General features: G+C 32.7%; 1 protein-coding gene across 1 annotated transcript; it reads right to left on the bottom strand.

The window, feature by feature from the left end:
* Positions 1 to 2,775: 2,775 nt before the first annotated feature.
* LOC133191700 (DNA replication complex GINS protein PSF1-like) lies at positions 2,776 to 14,528 on the bottom strand. The gene is made up of 7 exons (XM_061327437.1): positions 14,424 to 14,528; positions 13,636 to 13,700; positions 13,363 to 13,458; positions 6,078 to 6,168; positions 5,140 to 5,256; positions 4,655 to 4,729; positions 2,776 to 2,853 (listed from the first exon to the last, which is right to left on the bottom strand). Exons 1-7 carry the CDS (start codon positions 14,496 to 14,498, stop codon positions 2,785 to 2,787), a joined length of 588 nt encoding a protein of 195 aa, XP_061183421.1. The 5' UTR covers positions 14,499 to 14,528; the 3' UTR covers positions 2,776 to 2,784.
* Positions 14,529 to 18,209: the final 3,681 nt, after the last annotated feature.

Here is an 18,209-nt window from a genome sequence, read left to right as displayed (position 1 = left end):
AAGTTGGCAACATTTTTACCTGTCACCATGATGTTTTATTAAGAAAAAAAAAAATAATCCTTTACATTTAATTTCTATAATAAAGATGTGTATACATATACTACAAGGCATACAGCGAATTTGTTTCTTTTTTTTTTAAATAGATTTCCTGGGCTATGATTCAGGATCAAAGCAAACATGGCAGCTAGATGCTATATATAGTAAAACACATTCATAATGATGTGCCAGGGATGAATGATTTTGCTTTAATAGTTATAAAATCACAATATATTTTAAAGCCATGAGGAATGAAAATCATTTTGCTGTAAGCATCAATTCATTATAAATGTTTGCTATAACCATGTTTAACTGTATCTAGCTCTCTAGAAAGGACTACTAAACTTGCTAGTGTCAAATTTTGATTACAAATATCTGGTAATAAGTAAATCAAAATTGGGTAAAGTTAGGCAAAAAATATATGTATATAAAATGGAGATTTATGTCATGTGATGGTCATTAAAGGTTGCCATCTTTGATTTGAACCCTTGCATGAAGTATTGATTCCACCACCTATGTACATGTAATAGCTAGACTTACTTAGTAACATTTACTTATACAAGAGCCTAGCCTTTTGATGCATCTCTCTGTCCTAGCCCTGTTGCATGTATTATTGTCACCTTTTAAAAAGTTAGGGAGGGGTGGGTATTACATATGTAATTTTGGTTGTAACACTTTCATTTCCAGATGATATTCTTAAGCTTTTGCAATGAAATTTTAAATAACCTCCAAGGAGTGGAATTTATTCTACCAACTGATCTAATGAATAATGGAGAAAATCTGATACAGGCAAACAAAACATTTGGGTACATGCATATACATGTATAATACATTTTATTGTGAAACCAAATCATAATCTATCAGAGGATTTGAACAGTGTTATGAATTCAACTTTACAGATACTGTTCATTTTTACATTCACAACTATACATGAATTGTCACAACAAAATGGTCAAGGAAGTACATATTTTGCATTTAAGGAGAGGTGATGCAAACTTTTGTTAAAAATCTTGAAAATTAATAACTTAAAAGTCATGTTCAAAGGAGTAAAATGAGTAACATTAACCACATAGATTTTCATTTAAAGTTTCACAGTAATGGGATTTAAAGTGGTGAAAAGTTGTATAGATTATAAAGGATGGTTGCAGAAAGGTAGAATTTTGATCATCATAGAAAGTTTACAATTTCTCAATATTTCAGAAATTTATTATTTGCATCATTTAAAACCAAAATAGATCTAAAAATATATACTAATCCAGACATCCATTTTTTTGTTTGTATCATCTGTCCTTAATAATAAACTAAGAAGTACTAAGCTCAAAAATTGATACACCCTGTTGCTCAGTCTTGATTAAAATCAGATCTTTGTTATGCCCCAAAATTCTGATAGTCGCTGTACAATGTGTACAGCAACTATCAGAATTTTGGGCCGTAACAAAGATCTGATTTTAATCAGATTGCCCTGGGCCATATGAGTATAATGGCTAAATATTTCTTGGCAGTATGTAAATGAGATTCTGTGAAAGTTCCATTGAATTTCATTCAGGGGTTTAGGATAAATTGTTAACAGAATGGGTATCCCCTTTATCGGTATAAAGGCAAAGTCCACGCTTTACTATGGGAAACCCCAATTAAATAATTATCTGTCTGATTGAAATGCAAAATAAATGAAAAATGGCATTATGTAGTAAAAGCCTCATTAAATGTTATTCAGAGATGTAGGAGTCGTGGATAAGAGATAGGTACCCCAAATATTATATAAAGAATGGCAGTGTCCAAGTTTTGCTATGGGAAACCCCAAATATGTGTCCGATTGAAACATAAAATAAATGCCACTATGAAATAAAGATTTTGTAAACGTTTCAAGGAGTATGACAAGGCTATTATACTGATGAGAAATGTGTGTTTACACAATATCTGGCCATAAATTTGACTAAAGAACTATATATGGTAAAGGTTTTTACCGTGCCCCTATAAACATCAAATTTTGAAAATCTCTAGAAATGTCCACAATTGTATATATTTGTATAAAACAAATTTAAATTAACAAAATGTATTATCAGGGAAAAATTATCTGCATTTATGTCTCTGTGACATCACAATCTATTGAATTTTTTTTTTTTAAAAAAAAAAAAAAAGGGGGGGGGGGGGGGGGGGGAAATGCGCATTTTTTTTTTTTCAATTATGATTTGGGTTTTCATAGAGTGAAATTTGCTCAGGAACCATTTTCACATATTTCATTGATATTATTGATCTTCACAATATTTTAAAAGATGTAGTCTGGCAGAACTGTGCTCAATATTTTCCAATGAAATTATTGCCCTAAAATACACTATATTTTGTTTACAAATCATTAAAATGGTGAATTTACATAATTCTGTTTATGTCATATTTAACTTATGACATCATGGTGGAAGAAAATGTTTTATGCTTTGATATCTGCATATATAATTCTGGCTTAGAAAATAATTTTAGATTTCCCCAGCAAAGTTTGATTTGATGGTGGGGGTGGGGGGGTGTTACTTTGCTATTACCAAATATAGCCCTTTGTTTATTCTCTGAACTTCCATACATTTACATGTAGATCTCGCCACAAATACTTTGAAATAGATATATTTAATTATTCCTGAATACTGAGATTTAATATGTCCATAAGCTCTCTTTTGAGTTTCCTGCATCCTTGGGACTGGTGTAGCATAACAGTTATCACAGTTTTATCATGTTCAGAGTCTGGGATGATTTCTCTCTCTAATGAACAATGTGCTCTAAGATTCCCTGACGAATTAAATGTTCACACTCTGATCGTAACATGAAGTGCTGCAAAACAGAAACAAACGATAATTTCAAGATCAGTAAATACATGTACTTACTGAACATGAACTGAAACAAGCAGACTGATGTTAAGCAGTAATTGTAAAAACAAAACAAACACTAGCTTAAATGTTCACCTCATAAATACTGCTCTAATTTACCAACTTTCTCATTATAGAAAAATGTTTGATCTTTGATTTACATTTTTTAAATCCTTTCTTTGCAATGGAACATTTTTGTGAAGCAAGAAAGACTTACACTAGATGACAATGCTAGGGATGGGTATTGCCAAAAATTTTGTATCGTGATGTATCAATATTTTTTCCCATATCATGATAATATGATATTTTTACACACAATTTTTACTATGATTTTAAATAAATTTCCAGAATTTCTTAAAAATATGCTGTAAAAACATAATTTCATCCCCCCCCCCATTTTTATGTATTAAATACAATGCATGTTTAGATGCTAGGATGCCATTGTCTTACTGTTTTCAACATTTTTTTTACACTTCGGGTAATATTGAAATTTAAAAGTTTGAATAAATAAATGAATAATTTCTGGATATATAATTATGTACCAAATACTGTATTTTTCGTCTCTGAATCACAATATGTATCATGTAATAAAAAATTACAATATACCATTATACAAATTGTGCATCCCTTAAATAATACAGAAGTGTTTGGATCTAAAATTATTCTCCTTGATAACTGGGTAACTAGTGAAAATGCAACAATAATTTATTCCATAATTAACATAAATATACATGTATTAAATTGAGCATAAAATGTTCAGGTGAGCATGGGGCTCTTATGTTAGTATTTCATACATAAATTCATTAGGCCAAACAAAAAAATATGTGTGGTTCCGGTTACACTTCCAAAAAAATTAGGGTAGGTAGGTAGGGATTTTTTTTTTTTTTTTTTTTTTTTTTTTTTTTTAACAAAATGATTTTCTTAATTTTTTTTAAATTATACCTATCACTGCTTTGCAAATGGCATTTAAATGTGGTGTGATAATATTCTAGTCAATATTGGTAGGGGACACCTACATGCTAGCTTGCTTTGGATTTAACACTATTAAACACTTGCACTATGTTTTGCAAGGAGGCCGTCATTGCTGAAACTAAAACTTAAACTGGAGCCATTGATGGAAATCGGGGGGAAATTCCGGAATATGAAAATTGCCAAAAAAAAAAGTTTAGGGTCGGGGGTATAAAATAGGGAAGGTCGGGTAAGCGGAACCACACATATTTTTTTATTTGGCCTTACCAGTCTGAAACAAAGGAATTCAATAAGGCATAAATTCTGTTTAAAAGAGTTTTGCAAAGGAATTTATCTGTCAGAAAAAATTTTAAACTTCATCTCCCAACTGGCCTACAGGATGAACAAGAAAATCCAGAAACCTTACTGTATATCTGCAGGACACCACCAATCATATTAAATGATGGTTTTGCACTGCATAAAATGGCATTTTTCTTGGAACTTGGTTTTTGTATAATAATTTGGGTATATTTTGGCTCCCATGGGGAAAAATGAAAATTTGAAATCTTATTTCTCATCTACAGGACACCTTGATCATTTTCATTTTAATCATTTTCCAAAAGATGAATTGGCTACTGTGTAAAATGTAAGAGGAGTTTGAGAATGATGATTGCAATATTTCAGTGATCTTGTCAAAATGATTTAAATGAAGTTTTGGACACACTTATTGGACACAGGGCACATTTGCACCAGAAAAATCTCTTTCATATTAATCTTTTAAGAAGTACTTGTATATGTATCTGTATAGCATAAGGTACCTGACTATTTTTCTTCAACAACAGAATGTTTCCATCTTGTGTTTCAAATTCACCATGGTCCATTAAACACCTCACCTTCAAATAACAAATAATCATTCAAGCCCTAATATCAAAAATACATTTTTACTGCTTTTTGGAAATGGAAAAAAAAGCACTAGAAGATATTTCTTAATTTTTCATGCATAGTTACATTTGAAATGAAGTAAAAATTTAATTGATTATCTGTCAGATGAATTGAACATTATTTAAGTAAAGTAAAATAAAGAAATATACAACTCAATGATGTAATAAATAGCTCTACCTGTGTCCGATAGATTATATACTCATTACCTATGTAGAGTATTTTATTTGTGTGTATGTGTGTGTGTAGGGGGGGGAGTCATGGTAGTACTGTAATTAGCTCTATCTGTTTCATCTGTGTATGGGGGGGGGGGGGGGCTTGAGGTCCTGTATTGTAATAAATAGCTCTATCTGTGCTCTGTTACCTCTATGTACAGTGTTTTGGGGGGCTTGAGGTCTTGGGTAAGGTCTAATCCCCCTTCTCCTCCAATAGACCTCATATAAGTAGCCAGCATCTTGTTGTACTTGCTAAACCACTGGATCTGAAATAAATGTGACAGAGGTAATTTGAGCAAGCTCACAGAATAATAACCCTCTGCAATTTTTTGTGCAATTTTCTAAATTTGAACTTGAACTTGCCAAAATGGCCTTGCCATATGGCTTGGGTGGCTTTTTACTGGAATAGCCTGAATACAAAAATGCAGTAGCAGAACCGAGTCCCCTGAAGAATTCTGCCTTATTTAACACTTATACCTTAAAGTAGCCAAGAATGACAGACCCCCTCCCCCTCCCAGAGAATAATTTCCTGTCTGGGCTCAGTATGCTGAAGTCAATTCCTTTTTGCTGTAGATGCCTTTGTTTGGGTTATAGATTTGGTGCATTACACCTATTCCCACTTTTTTAAAGGTAACATTTCATGTGGGAATAGGTGAAAAACTTGTGCAAACCAAAAAAATATATTGTATAAACATTAATTAATTTTAAACTAAGATATAATAGTTTTTTTAAAAATTATTTTATAGCTTTGGTTATAGATTATCAGTTTTCCAACAGTTATAAAAACCTTATAGATAACGGGGTATGAATGTTCCCAATTACTTTCTTCAATAAGCCAGGAAAATAAAATGGAAATCAGGAATAGGTGGAAGAGATCCTACTCTGAACAGAACTTTTTTCAATACATCTATAAACCCATTTATAAGAATAAATTAACATATTCTCACTGTTAACTTCTTTCTCTGCATAAAATCATTACATACTAATCTTACATCATTAAGATACTTGGTAAAAATGCTTTTGTTGTTGATGTCCTTATTTTGTGTAATCTGCAGTTTATGAAGAAACAGAGTTATCATCCACCTACCTCCTGTTCACACATGTTGAATTTGACCTCGGGAGGCAAAACACTCCCAAACTCCCATCTCATTCTTCTTATTTGTTCTAATCTGTTATATCTAATGAAAAAACCCTACTACATGAAAACATATAAAGCATACCACCATAATTAAAAGGTCTCATCGTATGAGGGTTGTTAGAAAAGTTCAAGGACAGATTCTATTGTTTTCCAATGATCTTTAAAAAAAATATGTAGCCATATCATTAAGATACAATATGCCTCACGTCCGAGAATGTCACAATTTTGTACATTTTCATTACATAGACATGTTAGTTATGAATTGTACTTTTGTAGCACATAAAAAATATATAATATTTTACCAGTCACCTCATTTGACGAAATTTTAAATTAAATTAGATGACTAATAATAGACAATAAATGCGTAAAATCAATCAAGAACGGCAATGTCATTGAACATCTTGGAGCACAGAGCTGCTAAAAAATTGTGTGTGTGACAGGAAAATGGCAAAACGAGACTAAAATTTTTTTTGAAATCAGCAGGGAATGTACACAGGAACAGTGTTCAAATAATAGCAACTTTTTAAGGATGGAAGGATCGATATTTTTGATGATCCATTCCTGTGATATCCCGCTTATAGCATGACAAGATTTTGAAATGTTTCCATACTTTGCCGCTATACTGCGTACATACATGTAATTTTAGGATATCAGTGATATCGGATATACCAAAACATAGTTAATCAAAGATTATGAAGCTCACCTCCACAAATGTTATCCATTGGTCAGGCAAATCTCACCAAATTTTTTTTCTAGTTAATGTGCATTCTGAGATCAATATACATGCAAGTTTGGTTTAAGTAGGATTTGCAGTTACTTGGGAATGGACCTGCTCCAAAAACTTTAACCTGTTCACTCATCAAGAAAATGTAGGTCAGTTCCAACATCTGAAGCAAGTCTGTTAGTGTCCATCCCATTTGCATCATCCATTCAAGTTTAATCAAATCATGCCATAGTTATACAGCTACTCCAAACACATTACCCTGGTCACTCATTTGGAAACTGTAGGTCAGATATAGCATCCGAAGCAAGTCTGGTAGTGCCCATCCCTAGATACACGTTCCATGATAGTTTGGTTCAGGTAGGTCTAATATTCACTCAACAGAAAAATATAGGTCTGATTCAGCATCCAAAGTTGAAAGGGTAGTGCCCATCTCTAGAAACATCATCCATGCAAGTTTGGTCCAGTTAGGGCTTAGAGTTCCTTGGGAATGGACCTGCTCTGAAAACTTTCACCTGGTCATTCATTTGGAAAATGTAGGTCAAATCCAGCATCTGAAGCCGATAAGGTAGTGTCCATCCTAGATGCATCATCCATGCAAGTCTGGTCCAGGTAGGGCTTTGAGTTACTTGGAAATGGACTTGTTCTGAAAACTTAAACCTGATCACTCATCTGGAAAATAAGGTCAGATACAGCATCCAAAGCAGATTGGATAGTGTCCATCCCAAGATTCATCATTCATATGTGTTTGGTCAAGGTAGGCCTTATAGTATTTGGGAAGAGACCTGTTCAAAAAACTTCAACCTGGTCACTTATCCAGAAAGTGTACTTCAGATCCAGCGTCCGAAGTAAGTATGGTAGTGTGCATCCCTAGATGTACCATCAATTCAAGTTTGCTCTATGAAGGGCCAAAAATTCAACTGGAATTGGAGTTAACCTCCTCCAGAATCTTTAACTTGATCACTCATGCAGCATCGGAAGCATGTTTGGTAGTGTGAATCTCTAGATGCATCATCTATCAAAGTTTAGTCTCAGCAGGGCTTGAATTTACACTGGAATAAGCCTGCTCCAAAATTATAACCTGGTCACTCATCAGAAAATGGTCAAATTCAGCATCTGAAGCATGTCAGTTTCTTTGTAAGAGACCTGTTCCAAAAACATAAACCTGGTCACTCATCCAGAAAATATTGATAAATGTATCATCAATACAATGTTGGTCAGCAGAGTTACTTCAGAATGAAACTTAAACATGGTCACTCATCTTGAAAATGTAAATCAAATCCAGCATCAGAAGCAAGTCTGGCAGTGTGCATCCTTAAATGTATCATCCATGCTAGTTTGTTCAACATTGGACCGCATTTTTCGGTTATTTCTGGTAACCGTGACAGCTTGAAAGTTGAAATATGATAACCTTTCTTTTTGACATTTTTCTTGAATTCAATAAAAAGAAATCAATTCAGTAATATACTAAATAATTTTTTTGCACCTCCAAAGAAAACAAACAAACCAAAAAAAAAAAAAAAAAAAAACTAACAGTAACTATCAATTGACTATGTCGTTATTTGACTATATGTTTTTTTTTTCATGTCAATATTTTACTAATAATTATTGAGTCATTCAATGATCCAAGGATATTAGGTCAGGTCTAGTGAAAATGAGGTCAGGTCTAGTCTAGTAAAATTTTCAGATGCTCGTCTGACTGGTCTAGTAGCTTAAAAGTTAATGTGCTCTGAAAAACCCTCACACATAATGAAACCACATTAACGTTCACTAAATAACTTCACAGAACATTAATGTTGCAGAATCTAAAGCTAATCTAAAGGGGTATAAAAGCTGATATGTTATACATGTAAAATTGAAGTAATGAAATAATATTTTCACTTAATAACTACATTGCAGAATCTAAAGCTTTAATGTCGAAGTTAGGCCAAAAAAAATTCATCTTTAGTTTCTCAAGCCAAAAATTTCAAAATTCAATGCGGCAGGCAGGTTTTTGTGGGTATTTTTTTTTTAAAAGTGTTCTGTTTTTTCTCGTCCGTCAACAAAATGATGACATCAACTTATTCTTACCTTTTTGTACTCTTATATTATTATACATACTCAACTTTAATTTTAGTTTTAGTTTTTAAAAGAAATATTGTTGTGTATAATTATAACAAGAGGCCCAAGGGCCTTAACGGTCACCTGAGTATAATACAACAATTTAGAGGATCCAAAGAGTATAAACTGAACTGAAAGGTGAAGCTTTGTTGCCCAAAAGCAAGAAAAATAGGGTGATAAGGATCAACAAAATAATTAGTCTAGCATTCAGTAACAGTTCATAAATTAGGTTCTAATCTGTTCCCCATTTAACACCATCACCATACAGTATATTAACAAACTACAGTGCGGTCTCGTTATTACGATGTTCATTTTGTCACGGGAAAATATCGTAATACAGAGGGCAACGTAATAAAAGTTCCCAATAAAATCCATTAAAACATCGTTTTGAAAGTTTGTTATTTTTGTGGAAGGTGTATTTTTGCCCTTTTGTTCCCTTCTTCTGTTCTAATTCCTAATCAAAACGCTAATACATATATAATTTATTAACAACTTATCTTGAATAGATATCTTCATGGTGATATTTCTTCTATTTCTTTCATTTTAAAAGAAATACGTATATTTCTTATAAAAACTTTGGCGATCTATTGGATCTTCATTTATCTACTGCCATTTCCTTACTTTTACTTTCGTTTCTGACTCTCTGTAGATAATGCGTTCGTAAAAAATTCAACAAGCCGTCTTCGTATTCAATTTATAGTCGTTTACTACATAACAACAACAATTTTTAGTGAGCTTTTGGGTGTTCAATGAGCTTAGAGCAGCAGTGAACAACTGATGAAAGAGTGTGACTGGCATATTTAAGGACAGAATTTGACAACGTACAAGCTATATGTCAAAATAAATTTAATTTTTTAAATTACTGAACAGAGTTCAATTAGCAGTTTAGCAATTATCGATTTGTATTTCTGCTGACACCTGTGAGGTAGTCCAAGCCACAATCAAAGCTGTTAAAACGTAAGTGAAGTTCAAATTTGGCCAAAATTATGTTTGATACCCAAGCTGTCCATTACCGCAATTTAATTGCAAACGAAATTACACAATACGTGTTTAACATACATGCACAAGATTAAATGTAACCTTTTATTTAATAAATTAATTTTATTTATTAACCAAAGTATAAAAGATAAAATAAACTTTACAGACATAGATAAACTAGAGACTACGTTTATAAATAAACAGTTTAAATTTAATTGTTTAACAATGGCTTTGACACGATGTCTCCAGTTCTGCTGACCTCGCTAGAACAGTCAAGGTGTGTGCAGTCAAGCGTCACTAATCACTTAACGGCCCCAAGTTAACACTCTGTCAGAGCACAGGTGTTTCAATGTTTATTTAGCGTCTCCTTAAGTGTCTACCGTCGATCAACACTGAATAAACACGGAGTGAAAAAAAATTTTGGACAGAATTTTCACATCGTAATACCGAGTCCCGGCATTTTAGGACATCGTAATAAACGGTTCTATTTTGTATAGATTTGTTAAGAAACGGTTTTGTGCTTTGAATTTACAACGTAATAAGCATTCTATCTTATAAAACCATCACCGTAATAACGAGTCCGCACTGTATTAGTGCTTCTATACTATTTAAATTCCTTGTTGAAAACTCTTTCATTGGCCTCTTTTGGTCTTTGATGAACATTTTACAAGACAAGTTATTTTTGTCTCATTTTTATTTATCTATTACTTAAAAGTCTAACTGATCATTAAAACTATAAAGTACTTTCTGTATTATACAATAAAATTTTTTGCATAATTCTCTTATTCTATTAACCTTTCAAGTACATTATTTACACTGATTAATTATCATAAGTAAATGGCAAAGGGGAATAACTCCTCTCAGAAGAATACAAATTAATAGAGCCCTTGCCAGGACCAAAACACTTGACCAAATGGTCCAGATGTTCAAAAATCTGGTAAAAAATACCTTTCCTTATTAAAACTTTCACTCTGCCTCTGATATGCCCAGGAGCAGAGAAGATTTTCAAAGAAATAATGCATTTTTACTACAGATTCACTATATTATCAATAGAGCCCCCCCCCCCTCCCCACCGAGAAACACCAGAGCCTCTGACCCTGGGACCAGAAGTTTGCTCATCATAAGTAATCACTTTGTTTATCTGCTTAACACTAAGGAGCAGACAGGATTATTTAATAGAATTAATGCATTTTCACTATATTATCAAGAGCCCCACCCTTACACCAGCACATCTGACCCAGGGGTCATGCAATTCGCTACTATGGAAGAAGCACTCTTGCTCATCATAACTATACACTTAGCTTCTTTGCTTTTTAACCAGAAGCAGAAAAGAATATTTTCACAGAAATTTTGCTTTTTCACTATATAATCAATAGAGCCCCCCCCCCCTTTTCACCAGAACCCTTGACCCTGGGGCCATGAAATTCAAAATTTTGGAAGAGGCATCCTTGCTTATCATAACAATGTACTTAATTTGTTTAAATAATACCCAGGAGCAGAGAAGAAGATTTTAAAGAATTAATGCATTTTCACTATATAATAAATAGAGTCCCACCCTTTTCCCTGATCCAGGGGCCATAAATTCACAATTTTGGAAGAGGCATCCTTGCTTATCATAACTATGTATTTAATTTGTTTCAGTAATAGCCAGGAGTAGAGAAGAAGATTTTCAAAGAAATAATGCACTTTCACTATATGATCTATATAGCCCCGCCCTAGCACCAGAATCCCTGACCCTGGGGCTATGAATTTCACAATTTTGGTAGAGTCACTCTTGCTTATCATAACTATGTATTTAATTTGTTTCAATAATACCCAGGAGTAGAGAAGAAGATTTTCAAAGAATTAATGCACTTTCACTATATGATCTATATAGCCCCGCCCTAACACCAGAACCCCTGACCCTGGGGCCATAAATTTCACAATTTTGGTAGAGGGCTCAATGCTTATTACAATCATGCCAACAGTTTGACTGCTTGATGTCCAGGAGTAAAGAAGAAGATTTTTAAAGATAGTACTAATTTTGATGGTTTTAGCCCCACCCCTCAGGCCCCAGGGGGGCAGGGACCATGAAATTCACAATTTTTGTACCCCTTCACCTATTGATGCTTTATGCCAAAATTGGTTGAAATTGGTTCAGTGGTTCAAGAGAAGAAGCTGAAAATGTTCAAAAGTTTACGACCGACGGACGATAACGGACAAAAACAGATAGCAATAGGTCACCTGAGTGACTCAGGTGACCTAATAAAAACATCTTTTTATTAGTATATATGATAAGGAGAATAATTCAATTTTCTTTTTCAACTTAGATAAAATAGAAAATTGAGTTCTCTTTTCAATATGTCAATAAAATTGATCAATACGGCAGTGTTAGACTTTATGTGGCAGTGTCTGAGAAACTATAGACTAATTATTTTTGGCCTTAAATGCTAAATCAACAGCAATAGGCAAAAAAAAACCTAATCTTTAGTTTCTCAGGCACTGTTACATTGATCTTTTTATTGACACATTGAAAAGGGGGATAAATCAATTTTCTATTTTTCAAGTAGAGAAAGAAAATTGAGGATGCCAAGATTGTATATTATGCAGGCCTTTCAAAATCTACCAGTACCTGGTACTTTTGCACGGCTGAAATCATGATTGTACCTGCCAAAGTATTTGATGGGGAAAAAAATTCTTTAACATGTTTAATTAAAATTGCTTCCACAAGGTACCTCCTAATTTTGTAAAAGTACCACCTGTTTCTGATCTTTTTGAAAGCCCTGATTATGTATACTATAAGCAATATATACCAGTATATTGTTACAACAATATTTTATTCTCATACTTTTAATATTAGTTTTAAATAACATTATATAGAAGTTTGATAAAGTATTGAATAACACAAGAGCACAAAAATATTAAGATTCAAGTGGTACCATCATTTGTTGTCAAGAAAAGAGAACAAGAGGCCCAAGGGCCTTAACGGTCACCTGAGTACAATACATGTACAACAATTTAGAGGATCCATAGAGTATTAAAATGAAATGAAAGGTGAAGCTTTGTTGCCCAAAAGCAAGAAAAATAGGGTGATCAGGATCAAAAAATTAATTAGTCTACTATTCATTAACAGTTCATAAATTAGGTTCTAATCTGTTCCCCATTTACCACTATCACCATACAGTATATTAACAAACTATCAGTGCTTTTGTACTCTTTTAATTCCTTGTTGTAGACTCAGGTGACCTAAAAATAATAAAAGTCCTGCCAGCTGCATTTATTTTGAAATCTTTGGCCTGAAAAACTAAAGATTAATTTCTTTGGCCATAGAGTATCAAGCTGGTACCAGTTTAAATACTGAAAGTCATTTGGATGTTAAAACCTGAAGGATTGCAAGACCATTGCTTATGTTATAAATGTGTATATAACTTGTTATGCTTGACTAGGCATACTCACAAGTAAGCAAGAAGACACCGTTTGTTACGCTCCAGAGCAGAATGTCTTAGTTGTACACCAGAATACAGACCATTTTCTCCAGCAATTGTAGCACTCCTGTACACAAAAATTTTATCTTTCAATACATTAATGAAAAAGGGTGTACATATCAGCAGATCGTAATGTGTTATGTCTTTTTTCTAATTAAACACTGCAAACAGGTTTCACAGAAATATAAGACTAAAAGAATTTATCAGACACTTCTGTTCTACATTTATTACAGGGGATACCTACACATCTTTCTGGTTCTGTTCAAAAAGTGCTTTCATTTCTTCCAAGATTTGTCTGATTGCATCCTCCTGTTCAAATTGAAAAGAAATTGAATCTAAATTGTTCAAAATTTGAAGCATTATACATATACAGCACAGGAAATTTATGATTTCTTTGGATACAATCAAGTTATCCTTAATAGCTTAATAAAGCTATATAACTAAATAAAGCTATATAGCTAAATCAAGAGATTGTGCCGGACCTGAAGCATACCGTAGCACCAGTACACTTGAGATAGGTTGTAAGAAAAAAATATTTTAGATCCTCTTTTCAAACGAATGCGGTAATAGCGGATTTATGCTAATTAAGTGAGGTGAAAATTTGTTTTAGACAATATTTTTTTTACCCGTTTTGACCTTATCCTCGTCAGCAGTTGTAAAATATGACAAAAGCAATCCAAATTAAATTTCTCTAATGATATTTGGTGCAGCAGGGGACACAATCATGCGAAATATTCGAGGAAAATAAAAGGGGCACGACTCTAGGACCATAACGAATTTAGGGCCTCCGACGAATCAAGAGATGGACCTGCTTTAGTTGATGATACAATATATTAATTTCTACTATTTACATCACTATTTCCATTGCGATATACATAATCAATCATTACAAACTGACGGTAAATTAGAATAATTCACACTATAAAATACGTGGATAATTTATGCTTTTCACTTGACAGGACCAACGTCAGCAAAAATGAATAATATGTTAGAGAACTCTGCAAAACATGCAATTTTTCACATCAAACAAACATTGTATGGTGGTAAAGATCCGTCCAATGTCCTTTGTAATTCTCGGAGAAGATCTAGTGCTTTTTCTGCCAGCATTTTTTTTTTCAATATCGTGCAGTGTTTGTTTACATTTTTCCCGCCATCTTTAATAGGAGTTGTCTGGTTTCTGTTTATTGGTCAAAGCTCTCCAATGGTTGACGATTTCACAAATGTCTAGATAATCTAGACAAGCCGTTCGAATTTGTTTCTGACATTTTTCCAATTTGTTCACTTACTAAACGTTCAATTCTCTTTCATATAACAACATATTGAAACAAATTCATTTTTCTTGAATATAATAAGCTAAGTGAAATATATGTTTTTACAAAATCTTGATATCGATATAGAATGCAATATGTTTACTTTATTATGTAGCTATAATAAATACTGTCTATAATAAAATATATAAACTACTAAAAGTCTAGAGAGTGTATATTTATTATGGTGTATCCTGATTTATTTGGACGAAGGGCGGTGACAAGTGCGAAGCACGAGTCTCTGTCCCTTCGTCCAAATAAATCAGGATACTCTATAATAAATATTCAATATGTATCATATGGCTGTGCCTGTAATATGGGTAGAATCTAGCAGGAATTGGCAAATTCCGGGCGTACTTGAGGCGGAGACAGAATTTTTGAATAGTTACGCCTGAGTATAAGGCGTCATTTCTACTTTCCGGGCGTCGCGTCAATTGGCAAGTTCAGATTAAAATGGCAAGAAAATGGAAACAAAAATTACGCCTGGAACTTTCAGGAGGAGTAAAAGCGTCTGATTGGTCAATTTAATTATCAATTAAGGGTCATTTCAGATAGGAGGTTAAGTTTGAATTTGATTAGGAAGGAGGGAGTTTAGTGTGACTGAAATAGGAAATACAGATATATCAATGTTAAGGCTTTTACACTTGTTCTGGATGACACAGTATCTGCTGGTAGGTGTGATAATTAATATCTGGTATCAACTTGAGTAGATTCTTTGATTATGATTATGTACAATGATCATAAGTTATAACTTATTGACTCTTTACTTTAGATATTTTGAGTTATTCTGATAGAGGCATTCGAACTGTAAAATACTGAATAAATGAAGAACTGTATTAAGTAATTTGTTTAAGTGTCATGATTATTGAAGTGATAAAATGTATACTATAAAAAGTTTATTGAATTCTTAAACATTATTTTACACTCATGGTGGTGTTTGACAGTGTCCCTTATACAAAAAATTGAAACGGCTTTTATAAATTATATTTCTATACCATGTTAACAACTGGTTAATGACCTGTCATTATGTTTTCTTCCAGTTCAAAAGGCTAAATTTTTAACTTTAACATTGTAAATCATAACCTAAATGTTTTCCTTGGTTATATAGGTTTTTAGGTCACATAGTATTATATAATAATAAGGACTTTCCAGGTGTAATTCTGCTTCACATGCTTCAGGCGTCATTTTAGTTTCCAGGCGTAATTTTTTTTTCCGGGCGTCATTTATTTTTCCGGGCGTAGCTCATTTGCATTTTTCGCCTCAAATTCCTGCTCAATTCCACTTGGTTTCCTTTTGGGTAAAAAAAAATACGCCCGGAACCTGTATATCACCATATATGTATTGAGACAAACTGACGCCCGGAATCCCTCCTCCAAGTACGCCTCTATTCCACCTATATTCCGGGCGGAACATTTCGTACAGGCGGTGTTTTTCCTTTGAAGTAAAGTGTACAAAAACTAGAGCTACACCGATGGGCGGAGCCAGCATAAGTTGTGCCATGTAAATAAATTATTGAACACCAAGGTGATCTCAACATTTTAAATTACATGTATATTGAATCTGATTTACAGAATTAAATGGGCTTTGTTATATACAAAGACAAAATTTCTGCCAATAAGGTCATTCACATAAATTACAGTGCACATGTATCCCAAAATACGAAATGTTTTTACAGAACTCTGTAAATATTCGATCCAACAAGAAATCAAGTTCTTGACATGAATTCCACAAATATGAATATATACTTATATAAATATCTTAAAATATCACACCTATTTTAGCAGGATATACCATCTTTGCTGTGTTCTTTGCTCAACTAGAATAAAGTTCAGCTGCACTGCATCCACAGATGAAGAGTTATTGACCCTGACCACACTGCTTAACGCGTTATCGGCTATTCAGTTGTTATCGGGCATTCGGTGCAAGGAAAGCAAAGTTTAGAAAACATAGGTGATATTAAATTTCTTAACTCAATGATAATTGCGTACTTCAGCAAACAAAGTTTGTGATCTTAGGCAGATAAATGATTATACTTTCAGCAGCAAAAAGAACAAACCAAATCACTCTCTTTCTAAAGATATGCAGCTTTTTCAAATGATATTTTATCAAAATTTCGGAATATTTCATCACATTTTAGCTTTTGTAGAAGTCAAAATCAGATTATTCTATAAAACAAAACGGTTTATTTATTCTATGGACAATCATATACCTGTAGATAAGCAGACTGAGATCAAAAATCCAAATGAAGGGTTAGTTAACAGGCATCTAAAATGTCTCGTTAGGTTAAAACATGTTATCGTCAACAAGGTTGATGTTGCCGGATAATTCGGTTTTTACGGGTGTACGTTATCGGAAACTCAGGTTAAAAAGTTTCTTTCAGCTTTAGAAATAGATTGGGAAAAAAAGTAATTTATGATCCGTCAATGCTTGAAAATGCAGACGTAATGTGTTTTAAGGATATGCAATCCTCAGCCATGAAGGATAACTCTTAAAATTATTATTTAATTTAAAAAGTCTCAACATGAAGCTTGAAATTGAAAACTATTCATGCAACAATTTCCATTTTATGCATCTTAATATGACTTGAGGTTTTTGAAGTCTTAGAAAGGGTCTTGTAAAAAGTTGACATTTGTTCCTTATACAAGTAAAAAATAAATACAGTTTTAGATGAAGAGGATTTTCTTGACTTTAACCTTAAACACCAATGCTTTTTAGCATAATATGAAATTGGAAGTGATTTGTGATGTCTTGCAAATGATAGCACAAGCTTTTTACACTATGTATTATATAAATTTTGGAAGAAATAGAAAACCTATACATGTAAAACCAAAAAAGTATTTTTTAAAAAAACATGCAATTTTCCCTAAATGCCTGGATACCTATTATTTTTTAACTTAAAATATATTTGTTGATCAGTTTTCAATTAGAAAATGCATAGTTGATGTTTCTATTCGTCTTCTGAATATATTGGAGATTTTGATTATTTTCCCTATGTAATATGATAAACTATAATGATTAACTTTGAAGAAATACAGTGGGTAAATATACATTAATTTGTGAATTCAGAGATATATTTGTGAGAATTTTCAATTACATAACTGCCGAGGATCGGATTACCTTAAGTATTTTTTTTTTAATTTTCCAGATTTTCCATTGTTATTTTGTTTTGATACTCGCACATGTATATAAATAAGAATAATTATTATAATTATGATTTTATAATTTAACTCCCTATCTGTTCAATCATTTTTCTGTTCTCCATTAAACATTATATATATGACATGTATATAACAAATCTATAGTTGCTTTAGTTAGTCACGTCTTCCGATCTAATACTAGTACGTCATTTTTGAAAAACATCGTCACTTCAAGTGCCCAAATGAGCCTAGAAGGCTAAATGTTTTTATGTCCAATATAGAGCAATAACATTGTTTTTGTCAAACCATTTGATTTTAAGGTTTAAAATAGAGGAAATAGAATGAGGTGCATATCGCAAAGAAATATTTCTTTA

The sequence above is a fragment of the Saccostrea echinata genome, unplaced genomic scaffold (genome assembly GCF_033153115.1).
Source record: "Saccostrea echinata isolate AGI-Se365-2 ecotype Australia unplaced genomic scaffold, CSIRO_AGI_Sech_v1 ptg000024l, whole genome shotgun sequence".
In the NCBI taxonomy this organism is placed as follows: Eukaryota; Metazoa; Mollusca; class Bivalvia; order Ostreida; family Ostreidae; genus Saccostrea; species Saccostrea echinata.
The sequence above is the reverse complement of the archived record's forward strand: the minus strand, read 5'-3'. Positions and strand labels throughout refer to the sequence as shown.